Here is a 12,931-nt window from a genome sequence, read left to right as displayed (position 1 = left end):
CATTCCTATGAGTTTGGGGCATTAATGTTACTTCTGGCTACCTCTAGTCAGGAGTTTCAAGTGGCACTATATACAGGTGCCCATTTAGAAGTGTTCAGGATCTGATGGAGAAGGCGAATCAGTCCCAAATTAATATTAGCCAGATGGATGGTATTTTATATGCCGTATTTTAATGTATATGGAAGCTAAAATCATAAAAGGAAACATGGCATTAATAGCATCCACCTGGGAGCTACAGCAGGGTAGATATCTTTTAGGATGAGTGCTCTCCTAATTTTTGTGACTCGAGCAGGAACCTATTGAAAAGCCCATTTTTGAGGTCACCAAGGGGGAGGTATGTGGGCGTGACTTTTATCTTATCAAAGCATATTCTGAAATATAATCATTGTTCAGTGTTGTAAGATGCAGCTTACTGTAAAGGGGGCTTTACACATTGTGACATCGCTTCCGAAATATCATCGGGGTCACGTTGTTAGTGACGCACATCCGGCGCCGGTAGCGACATCGCAATGTGTAAATCCTAGGTGCAACGATAAACGATCGCAAAAGCGTCGACAATCGGTGATCTGTGTAGCGTTGTTCATTTTCATAATGTTGGGTCGACTGCAGGTACGATGTTGTTTGTCGTTCCTACAGCTCCACACATCGCTGTGTGTAAACCCGCAGGAGCGACAAACATCACCTTACCTGCGTCTCAACGGCAATGCGGAAGGGAGAAGGTGGGCGGGATGTTACGTCCCGCTCATCTCCGCCCCTCCGCTTCTTTTGGCCGGCCGATTAGTGACGTCGCTGTGATGCTAAATGCACCTCCCCCTTGAAGGAGGGATTGTTCAGCAGTCAGTGTCGTCGCTGAGCAGGTATGTGCGTGTGAAGCTGCCGTAGCGATAATGTTCGCTACGGCAGCAATTACCACATATCGCATGTGCGACGGGGGCGGGTACTATCACGCTGGACATTGCTAGCCGATGCTAGCGATGTCGCAACGTGTAAAGTACCCCTAAGTTTGCTCCATTTTCAAATGGAGAGCTTCCCTCCATAAAATATTTGAGCCATTTCTGTGACCACAGGTCTACTAGTACTTTTCTTACATTTTATTTTGTGATTTTTCTATGCACTGTATTGTTTTGTCCCCTTTTCTAATATCTTTTATATATTTTTATAAACACTTCCTACTTTTCAGATTAACTATATAAAACGTAATTGCTTTGTTCCACTTGCTCTATAAACCACTTCCCTGAAGCTTTGTGAGGCCAAAGGTTACCAGTAGCTGGTGTACGATTAGTATGTTTAAAGGGAACCTATCGCAAGGATTTTCCCTTTATAACCTGTGGTCAGCACCAATGAGGCCTTATACACAGTATTCTGGAATATTGTATATAAGTGCCCAGGCCACTCTGTACAACGTAAAAAAGACCTTTATTATACTTGCCTGTGTGGGGAGATCGGGTACAATGGGCAACGCTGGTCTCTGGTTCGGCACCGACTCTATGCTGTGCAGTCTTGTCCTCCAGCTGTATGTGAATGACTCACCCTACATCATCCACAAAGAGTGCTGCATTGTGCATGTTTTAGGGTAATGTTAGTTCATGTGTTGGAATGTGTGTTAGTCATATTATGGTAATTAGTGATGGGCGAACCCCCGATGTTCGGTGTTCGGAAGACTCGCCCAAACGTTTTGTAAAGTTCGCGCTCGGGGTCTGATATAACGCAAACTTGCGTCCGAACACCGAACTTGGACTTTACAGTTATATGATGGGGCGGGGAGACTGTAAAATAAAGAATAAGGTTAATAATAAACATTGTCATTATACTAACAGGTCCTGCGACGCGTCCTTCAGACTCTGTCTCCCACCACTTCTCCTTCTGAGTCCGATCATCGTTGTGTCGCCCGGTAACCAAAGGACCTTCTGTGACATAGCATGTGACCAGTCACGTGTGAATATTGTATTATCTCATTGGCTACAGACTGGTCACATGGCTATGACGTCATGCTAGGTCCTGTCAGTGCATCTCGCCAGTACGCGGTGCTCGCCCAAGCATCTCAGTACTCGTTATACTCGGAGAGTGCCGTGTACCGGAAAGATGCTCGGGCACATGGTCAGCTCTCCGTCCCTGCATGTCGGCGCTATTTACAGAGTCAGCCCACATGCAGGGATTGGCTGCCACAGCTGATGGTTAATAGCGGTGCCAAGAATCAGGTGATCGGAGATCACCGTTGCTGTAGTAACCCGTCCGTCAGGTTACTATGGCAACGGTGGCAGCGGAGAAGTCACCGCTTACCAACCCAAAGCTTCTGCTCACTCATTGAGTGATTAGACTGCATGGGGAGCAGCAGTGTTCTTCCTCCCATCCCGTGCTGTCTGATATAGTAGAGCTGCATGGGTTGAAGGAGAAAGAAGACAGAAGACCAGGATCATGGAGGGGTGAGAGGGAGTAATAAAGATGGAGCACCCAAGTGTGTCTGTGTATTTATTTCTAATAGTGTTTTTTCTCTGTAGTGTCCTTTTTTTTTTTTTTTTTTTTTTAACCCTTTATTGGAGATTATTAATGGCCAAACTTGCCTGTCATTAAGAATCTCTGGCTTAATACTACCTAGTAAAACAAAGTTGGTATTAACCCCTTATTACCCAGCATGCCACCTGGCACCAGGGCCACTGGAAGAGTTGTATACAGCGCCAGAAGATGACACTTTTATGAAAGCGCCATTTTCTGGGGTGGCTGTAAACTGAAATTCTCAGCGGGGGGCCACAAAGCTTGGGCCAACCTGCGCTGCGGATTCCAATCCCCAGCTGCCTAGTTGTACCTGGCTGGACACAAAAATTGGGCGAAGCTCATGTCGGGTTTTTTTTTTTCTAATTTCATGAAATTTATGAAATAATTAATAAAAAAAGCTTCCCTATATTTTTGGTTCCAAGCTGGTTACAAATAGGCAGCTGGGGGTTGGGGGCAGCCAGTACCTACCTGCTGTACCTGGCTAGTATACAAAAATGTGGCAAAGCCCACGTAACTTTTTTTTGTTTTTGGCAAAAAACTTAAAGGTTTCCCTGGATTTTCCATTGCCAGTGAAGGTAACACCAAGCAGTCCGGGTTAGCAGCCAGTAGCTGTTTTGATTACCCTTAGCTAGCAATAGCAAATGCAGTGGGAGCCCACGCATATTTTTTTTATTATTTATTTAAATAGCTAAAAAAAACTCGTCTTCCCTGTATTTTGATTGCCTGACATCACATTACTGTAAAAATAAATTAAAAAAAAAATGATGTAGCGCTCCACGGTGTTTTTGATTCTCAGCACAGATAAAACAGACGGCTAGGGGCTGCCACCCCCATCTGCCTGATTTACCTTGGCTGGCAATCAAAATACAGGGAAGCCCATTCATTTTTTTTTTATTTTTATTTTAAAAGAATAATTAAAAAAACAAATGCGTGAGCTTCCGCCTTATTTTGATCGCCAGTCAGGTAAAGCCAGGGAGCTGGGGGCTGGGATTCTCGGCAGCCTGCAGCCGCCCCTGGAAATGGCGCATTGTTTCTTAGTTCCATTTCCAGGCGCCATACCCGGCTTTTCCAGCGGCCGTGATGGCGGTGGCTCGCTGGGTAATAAAGGGGTTAATACCAGCTTTGTATTCTCAGATGGTACTAAGCCCGAAATTCATTGTGTCATGCCAAATTAGACATGGCCACCATGGATTTCTAAGAAACAGTAAAAAAAAAAACACAACACAGAGAATTTTTTTTTTATTAGAAATAAAACAAAAACATTTAGAGACTCTATCTGTATTATAAAAAAAATCCTTAGTCTGACATATTCCACTGGGACAGCAATGTCAACTCTGCTTCATCACTGTGCACAGACAGTGTCTATACATAGAAGCACAGCGAGCCATGTCAGGTCTGCTACATCTCTCTGGACAGAGCAATGAAGCAGAGGCTGACAGTGAGGGGATGATTGCACTGGCGTCTCGCATTGCATCACTGCACTCTCAGGACAGGAGCACCTCAGCTGTGGAAATACATGAAAAAAACAAAGAGAAAAATTGTATGAAAAATAGCCTGAATAATAATGAATAAAATGCAAGTGCTTAATAACAGGGTAGTTAGTATATACATTTTGCAAAAAGGTAAGAAGCCGTCCCACCTCGTGACGGTGTACCCATCTGGGACGGTCCCTAACCAACTAAAGTTAAAACCATTATATATACCTGACTTGTGTCTATCAAAACTCCAATGTGGATGGTAACAAGTGGTCAGCTGGGTCCCAGATTAAATACACAACAAAGTGGGAAGCAATTGGTTGTTCAGCCTCAGTATAAGGAGGGCTGCACCCCCAACTTGCAGTAAAGCAAGATAGCAGACAAAAAACGCCAAAAAACTGAGCTGTAACAAAAAAAAAGTAAACATGCACGTTCCAAGCATGTAAATGGCAGCCTTTAGACAAGAAAAAAAAACAAAGAGAAAAATTGTATGAAAAATAGCCTTAATAATAATGAATAAAATGCAAGTGCTTAATAACAGGGTAGTTAGTATATACATTTTTTCAAAAAGGTAAGAAGCCGTCCCACCTCGTCACGGTGTACCCATCTGGGACGTTCCCTAACCAGCTAAAGTTAAAACCATTTTATATACCTGACTTGTGTCTATCAAAACTCCAATGTGGATGGTAACAAGTGGTCAGCTGGGTCCCAGATTAAATACACAACAAAGTGGGAAGCAAAGCTGGACAGAGCGATGAAGCAGAGGCTGACAGTGAGGGGATGATTGCACTGGCGTCTCGCATTGCATCACCGCACTCTCAGGACAGGAGCACCTCAGCTGTGGAAATACATGCAGCTGACCTGCTGCCGTCGGGAGATTATGCGCCATGATGCGATGACACTCGCATCACGGCGCACCAGGACCTTTGATGTCATGCTCACGTGACCAGTCTGTAGATAATGAGGTAATACAACATTCGCACGTGACTGGTCACATGGGTATGACGTCCTGGTCACGGCAGGTCCTTTTTAGCCAGAGGTGCTTACCGGGGGAACAACAATGATCGGACGGACACGGAAGCAGAAGCGCTGGGAGACAGTCTGCAGAACGCGTCGCGGGACCTGTAAGTATGATCATAATGGGTTTTTTTAATAACTTGCTTTTTTTTTTTTTTAACAACCCCTGGACCCGAACTGTAACATGAACTGTAACACGAACGTCCTAGAAAGCTCGTGTTCAGAGTCGTGTGCATGAACACCATGTGTTCGGTACGGACCCCAAACTTTACAGTTCGGTTTCGCCCATCCCTAATGGTAAACTGTATTTAGAGCAACACATCAGGTCACTTTTATCTATTACAAGCAACAAAATATTATGGTGTATATAGAGGAGCGTAACTTGCATGATTTACTATGCAAAACATTTACAAGTGAATTACAAAACACGTACCAAGGTGTTTCTTCTGCATTTGGAAACTTATAGATGACTGTTTTAGCTAGTAAAGAGGCTAAGCAGTATATACTTAATAATTATTTTCACCTGATCTATATAAAATGTAATTTTTAAGGGTTTTTTTTTCTTTTCATTCTGCAGTATGTTCAACATCTTCCTACTTTCATCTTTTATTGTTTGCTAATTCTGATGTCTGGTTTTAGCAAAATCTAATTATCCTTGATGAAAAATATGGCAGATTCCATAAAGGAAGGAAATACCACTAATGGAACTTTTCTTCCTTTACAAGTCACTTGTATCTCAGGCAACAGAATAATAATAAAAAAAAAACGTTTTTCAAAATGTATTTATTGCAAAGTGTCTACATTTTTCATGTTTTTTATATTCTTATGGTGAAACTTTTTACTGTTCACCACTTTTTAACCATTTAATTCTTGAGTCGATGTAAACTTTTGACAGTTATATCTCCTTTTTTCACTAAAATTTCAGTTTTTTTGCAGTAAAAGCACTTTTCAGGTTCACAAAACATCTATGAATAATACAATCCCAGTGGACTGGTGCCTTTTATAATTTATTGTGTCTTTACATGCATACAGTCATGTATGGTCCATGCAACTCACAGGTTGTGGCCTGGAATTTCCATTTTTAAAATCAAGAGGTGAATGAGTGACGGGATTAGGCCTTTTGCTCCCACATCCTTGGCACTACAGGCAAAAGACATTTTGGAGACCCTACTTGGAGTCTCCAAATTTACAAAAATTAAGGTCCGACAATAGGAAAAGTGGCAACAATTGGCCAATACTACATATTGTAGAATGCCAGAACATGGATGCGTAGGACCAGCCCTGTAACAAGACCCGAATCAGCATTTCTACTTCCACCAGAGACAGCAAGATGACAGATAGGGGTTAGGGCTGGTGTCCCCAGTCCCCTGGCACTACACCATCGCCTAGTCTGCACAATCTGGGAGTGGAGTGGCAAAGTAATTGGACTTCATGACTTGTTCATTTTGATGAAATTTAGGTGGTCTGCTCTTTCAGGGAACAGCTGGATGTGCTTATCTGTCAGTACACCGCCAGCACCGCTGAGTACACTGTGCTAAGAGAACGCTAGCTGCCAGGCATGCCAAAAGTTCCAAGGAGTGACTGTCGAGCTCAGGCCACTCTTGCATTTTTGAAGACCAAAATGCAAAAGGGTCAAATCCCCGCCTTATGGCATCAATATTGAGCTTTAGATATTCCTGCACTAAGTGTCAGACTTCTACTCTGTTCTGCTGGTGCATGCGATGGTTTTAAAAATGTGTGCCAAACCTCACAGCTATTGCTCCTGCCACTTGAACTGCTGCTGCTGTTTCTGCAATGACAACGCATCGTTTCCATGGTTGGAATTCAAGAACTGCAATGCACACTTTGTGCCTCACTGCTGTCTTGTGGAAAACTACTGTTAAGATGGTCTACAAGCTTGTTTCGTTACTCCAGCATCCGCGAGTCCCTTTCCAGAGGGGAAGCATATTGCTAAATTTACTCTTATACTATAGATCTAACAAAGTGGCAACCCAGTAGTCCGCACTATTTTGAACCCTAACAATAAGAAAATCATGTGGCAGATAGTGCAGCAAGATGGCAGTCATGTGTCAGACGCTTATATAAGGTCCAAGTCAATTTTATGTTGATGGTGGAGTAATGCTCAAGTTTGCTTCCTCCATCCCCTTGCACCAACCATGAACAACAGCGACGAGATCCATATCTTCTTCATCTACTGAGTTTTCTGCGCCCCTCACCTCTTCCTCCTCCATTTTTTTCCTCGGGTCCTACACCTTCTCTACCAGTTTCTGTTACCATGAGCACACCTTGACGGATGGACTCCACCCGCCTGTGTGACAACTGTCTGGACCTTACAGAAATTGGTATGCCTTCCTCATCTCATCTATGCTTCCTCCTCTTCCTCTGGGACCACCACCTCCTCCCGAAGAGTATTCAAAGTGTGCTCCAACATGTAGCTGAGAATAGTGATGCTGATGACTGCATCATCAGTGTTAACCATCTTTTGTAGCCATTTCAAAACTGTGCAGAAGGGTCTAGAGGTTCTTCACCTGTGCCCACTCTGCAATTGTGATTTGCCCGACATCCAGACTGTTGTGTCCCAGGCTATGTGTCATGACACAGTGCACCAGGGCTTGTTGCTGCTGCCACAGTTGCTGCAACATGTGCAGAGTGGAATTACACAGTGTTGGCACATCGCATATCAACCCAGTAACCAGTATGCTGAAAGACCTTTGTAGCAATTCAAGTCAATTTCAACAGGGTGAGAATGGTGGAAGTGAGCACACAGTGACCGTGCCTTCTGTACGGAGACCTGGATGAGAACAGTTTTGAGAGTGGCGGAGGAAGAAGCATCCGATGTGGTTGATGGGGCATCGGGTGGTTGGTGATGCCTGCTAGGCTGCATTTTAGTGCTACCACATGTTGGTTGTTCATTTGACGGTTCATGCACAAATTATTCATGCCTGCCTCTGAGTCATTTTTTACAAAGTTTTTAGAGAATATGAGTTGGGTCATCCATTGTGGTTACAAAAAAGACACAATCTGTGCAACCCTTGCCATCCTTGTAAACCTGCCACTGCTGCTGGACACAGCCAGAGTTGTGGCTGATGATGCAGTGGTTGTCCTGGTTGCATCACTATGAGTTTGTATGGGAAACACCTAGCCTTCCTTGTCCATCTCCTCTGCTGAGCTACTCGGCTGCATGCCTCTGGGTTCACACCAAGTGGGATCCACAACTTCATAGTCATCCTCTCTGTTGTCCCACGCCTCACCCCGACAGTCACCCTCCTTCTCTTTCTGACCTGACATCACATCACAGTACCGTACGCATGCACCTTAGATATTTGAGTCTCATCATCCTCACCTCCACCTTTGGGGGTTAATGTCTGTTCATGAGGATCTCAATCCTCCTCAGACCCTATTTTATCTGGGCCCGGATCCAGCTGACAAAGATTTTGCACATCGGCGAAGATGCTTTCCTTCTCTTCAATCTGTGAATTTTTAGAGCAGACCTCTGATGCCCATGGGATAGAATGTGTGAACAGTTCTACAGACTCACCTATGTGTAGTTTCCCATGTGAAAGTGAAATTGTGGTGGCACCTCTGAGGAATGAACTGTGTGTGTGATGCTCAGGTGCAGAAAGAGGAGGAGATGCCACTTGATGCAGAGCTTGCCATCCACTGTAGCACATGCTGTTTCTGGCCCTCATTTACAAGTTGAAGCGATATGCGGCTGCCAAAGAACTGAAGTAAATATTTAAAAAAAATAAACTTCCCATGAGATAGTAAGATATAAATTACTATTCATGAAGGTTGAAATGACACTATAAACAAAATATTTGATGTTAAAACATGTATTTTCTTCAATAAAATTAAAATAATTCCTTCCTGCAGTAACCAGGATCACAAGTGCATTTAAAAGACAGGGTTTCTCAGAAAGCAAAACAGGATAAGATAAAAAGTTTGGGACCACTGTATCTAATAGCTGGGTAATATTCTATATATGAACAGCCTGATGAAAATGACAATGATATACTAATCAAAAAAATGCATGTAAAATCAAATAATAATAAATCCAGTGTAGTGATAAATAGATGAGTACATGTCCAAAGATCTGGTGTTGCTAAAATATCAGTATGATAGCTGTTTAGTATTATCAGGCCAAATAACGCTAATGACCGTCCCACAGCTAAAGTATGCCTTCTTCCCAACACGCGTTTCATTGCGTATCTTACTTCCTCAGGGGGGGTTGGTGCGTGAATGAGTCAGAAATATATATTCTATTGATGACCCCCAAATCTAGGGATTTATTGATTATGTACCTAAAGTAGCCTGTCCAGCAACGGAAGTTGTTCTTCATTCTCTTGGGATAGGACAAGCCAGTGTTTGCTCACTAGAGCTTTGGCTATGATTAGCAGGCACTAAAAAGTACCAATACCTATTTAGTTCACTGGCAAAGTTTTAGCAGGCACTAAAAGGTAGCAACTCCTATTTAGATGATTCACAGGCAACTTTTTAGCAGGCACTCACAAATTGCAATCCCTATAATGAAATGCTGATTTGTGGCACAGACCATTCCCTACACTGTACGTCCCTGTTCTACACTATCGCTCTCCTATCTATCTCAACTACCTTTGATTAAACCCCTGACTAAGCTAACTGTCTAGCAGCAGCCACGGCAGCACCTTTCTAAAGCTTTAGCAATCCCAAAATAGTGCAGAAAGCACATGTCAACATTTTATATGCAGAGGGGCATGTGACTTAGCCAGCCAATGACACAAGCCCTTGTGTCTAAACCTTGTGGATGTTTTCTGTGCCGTGACTGGCTGCAGAAAGAACCATACAAAAAAGTGTGCCGCTCCTTTGGCCTTTACCCACCCCCTCCCTTCATTAACCTCTTTGCGACACATGACATACTGGGTATGTCATGAATTGTCAGGTTAATCCCTGCTGGCTGCCGCGGGCAGCCGTCAGCAATCTCTGCACATATCAGCTGATTTGAATAGCTGACATGTGCGGCTATCAGGTACGAGTGGATTCGCTACCCAATCGTGCCTGTTAACCTCTTACAGTGCGCTATGAAAATGTCACAGCACTCTCTACATGCTGGCTGTGGTAAACATTCACTTACCTGACACCATCGTAAGTCACATGATGTAATCACGCGGATACGATGGTTGTCATGGTAGTACAGGGTCATGTGATGACTCTTGTAGCTATCATGAGTCAGGTACTCTTTTCTGCAAATCAGAGCAATACTGCTCTAATCTACAGCAGAGAATGAGCGATCAGACTGCTGATCCTTATAGTCCCTTAGGGTGATTAGTAAAATAAAAGTGGGAAAAAAAAGTCAAAAAAATAAATAAAACTACCTAAAAATTCAAATCACTCGCCGTTCGCCCTGTAGAAAATGAAAGGGTTAAAAAAATAAAAATATGCACATATTTGGTATCACCACATTCAGAAATGCCCGATCTATCAAAATATAAAATCAATTAATCTGACAAACATTATCGGAGCTCAGGGGTCACGCGAAGGGTGTGAGTTGAGCACAATAGAGTTGCTCACAGGCACTATTAGCAAGACAAGGTATTTGAGAGAAACATTGTTTCTCAACATAATATTGATGTGACCAGTAATGAATATGGGAGAACCACCCATTTAATTCCTAAGTGTTCACATTTTTTTTTCTGGCAACAAAATATCTACATGGCATTTATTTAACATTTTCATCAGTCCAGTTGCCACTGGCCTAGCTGATATTAAAGTGAATCTGTCAGCAGTGTTTCACGACATCCAAACTATTTTTATATATTCATGTAGCTCTTTCAAAGACAAATCCAGACATATATCTTTTACATGGCCAGTTAAATTCATATGCAATTGAGGCTGAAGAGCTATTTGCAGATCTGAAGAAGCCTCTGTCACTAAAGCTACATTCCCTGCCTAGCTGTGCCACCTGAATGACTGGCAGTCTTTATGCAATGAGGTGGTCCGGGTGGTGAATAGAGCTGGAGTGACAGAGGCTTCAGATCTTCAGCCTCCTATCCATATCATTTTAAAACTGATTTCTCAGTAATGGAGAAATGGACCAGCCATGTAAGGGTATTACATGAGTGGTCTTTGAAATGGCTATATGGTCATATAAATAGTTTGCAGGGTGAAATCTTGGTGACAAATGCCCTTTAAAAACTGATTATAATAATTTATCCTGGATAATAAAGATTGCAGGAAGTGTTGTTGTTTAAATGACTTTACACTGGACTCTTCCCTCCTCGGGATCACTGGGAGGCTGCCCAGTGTGCCACCTCGCAACATACTGTAAATTACTCAATTTTTGTTTTGTAATTAGATCTACAGACTGAAATAGCTCTGTGTGATTAATATTTTTTTAACACCCTTTTTAGGCCCTGCATATGTTAAGGTGTCCCTCATGAATCATAACAGATTTATCAAGAGCAAGAAGACTTCTGCTGTTCTAGGAACTACAAATCCTGTTTATAATGAAACTTTCAGCTTCAAGTTGGAACAAAGTGAATTAGATACAGCAAGTCTTAGTCTCTCTATCCTGCAAAATACCGAAGGAGATAGTAAGTCATTTCAAACTTACCTTAAAGGTACATTCATGGCCAAAAGTGTTGGCACCCTTAAAATTATTACAGAAAATGAAGTATTTCTCCAAGAAAATTATTGCCATTACATTAATTTTTGTTATGTACATGTTTATTGCCTCTATTTTTTTTTTGTTTGTTGTTCCACTACACACAGAGGAAAGCAAAGGCATATTGGATCTCATTTTACTCAAGACAAAAAATGGGCCTGACAAAATTGTTGGCACCCTCAGATAGTGGCAAGCTTAGAAAACAGTTCTGTTTCTTTAGTCGGAACCCAAGTTCCTCGCCTGACACCATGTAGAATCCTTTCTCTTGGTGCAGGTCAGTGATTCCCCAGCTGGAGCTGAAGTTCCTCAGCTGGGGGCATGTAGAATACTATACTGATAGGAGCAAAGTCCTATTGTAACTCTCCGTTTTCAATTCAGGGTATTGGTTCTTTCAGGATTGGTTGGAGATGGCTGTTCTCTCATTGATCGTAAGTTCAATCCAACTGCATAACTTTCCTCTGAACCATGCAGTCAGAGGGGCTGAGGCAATAGACATATATAAACCATAAGGCTCTGATCAGTCTTGGAAGAGACAATGATTATCTTCTCTTGATTTAACAAACAGTAGGACACGTACATCTAGCCTAATTAAGAACACAAACTTCATTGACTATCATGGTGGCGGGCTCTGTTCACATTGCAGATTCTGACACTCCGCCCAATTTGTTTCTCTGGTGTCTGGGATCAACACAGACAGACTCTTGTGTCAACCTGCGGTATGCTGAATTATAGACAGACTAGCAGGCATTAATCTCTGCTAGTCTGCTTGTTAGGTTCCTTTGATCACATGTGGCGGGGAACCAATCATATTTGCTCACCTATTTAAGCTGGATAAAATCTTCTACCCATGCCAGCTATAGTTGCTATATTCTATTGTTATATAGCACACCACTGAAGAGTTGTTGAAAGGTCTAACAGACCACATATATCTGTGGCTCGCTCTGCTGAACTGTCAACCATGAATGGTCATGTGTGATAATGGGCATAACCTGGTGGCGATTCTGAAGCTTGGAAAGCTGACACGCAACATGTCGAGCACACATGCTTAATTTAGTGGTTCAGATTTTTCTTAAAATCTACCCAGATTTGGTGGAGCCATTTGTGAAGGTGCACTGTGTGTGCGCTTATTTCTGCAAGTCAGCTAGAGCTGTATATAATACTAGTATGTTTGTCTAATGAATGCATATACTTGCCCAATTTTTGAGTGAAATATTAAGAAGACTGTTTTAAAAATTGATCACAAGCTGGGATCAGAATGTATTCTGTACATTTATTGCTGACTGTATTGCCACTCCTCCCTATGGGC

The 12,931-nt window shown here is 42.5% G+C and overlaps 1 protein-coding gene across 2 annotated transcripts in view; it reads left to right on the top strand.

The window, feature by feature from the left end:
• Nucleotides 1-12,931, top strand: part of LOC142309829 (synaptotagmin-15-like) — a 117,023-nt gene that overhangs the window by 97,761 nt on the left and 6,331 nt on the right. For both annotated transcript variants that reach the window (XM_075347288.1, XM_075347289.1), the window contains one exon: nt 11,372-11,554. In XM_075347288.1, coding sequence (XP_075203403.1) covers nt 11,372-11,554 — 183 coding nt within the window. The remainder of the gene's footprint in view (nt 1-11,371; nt 11,555-12,931) is intronic.

This window comes from Anomaloglossus baeobatrachus, chromosome 5 (assembly GCF_048569485.1).
Source record: "Anomaloglossus baeobatrachus isolate aAnoBae1 chromosome 5, aAnoBae1.hap1, whole genome shotgun sequence".
In the NCBI taxonomy this organism is placed as follows: domain Eukaryota; kingdom Metazoa; phylum Chordata; class Amphibia; order Anura; family Aromobatidae; genus Anomaloglossus; species Anomaloglossus baeobatrachus.
The sequence above is the reverse complement of the archived record's forward strand: the minus strand, read 5'-3'. Positions and strand labels throughout refer to the sequence as shown.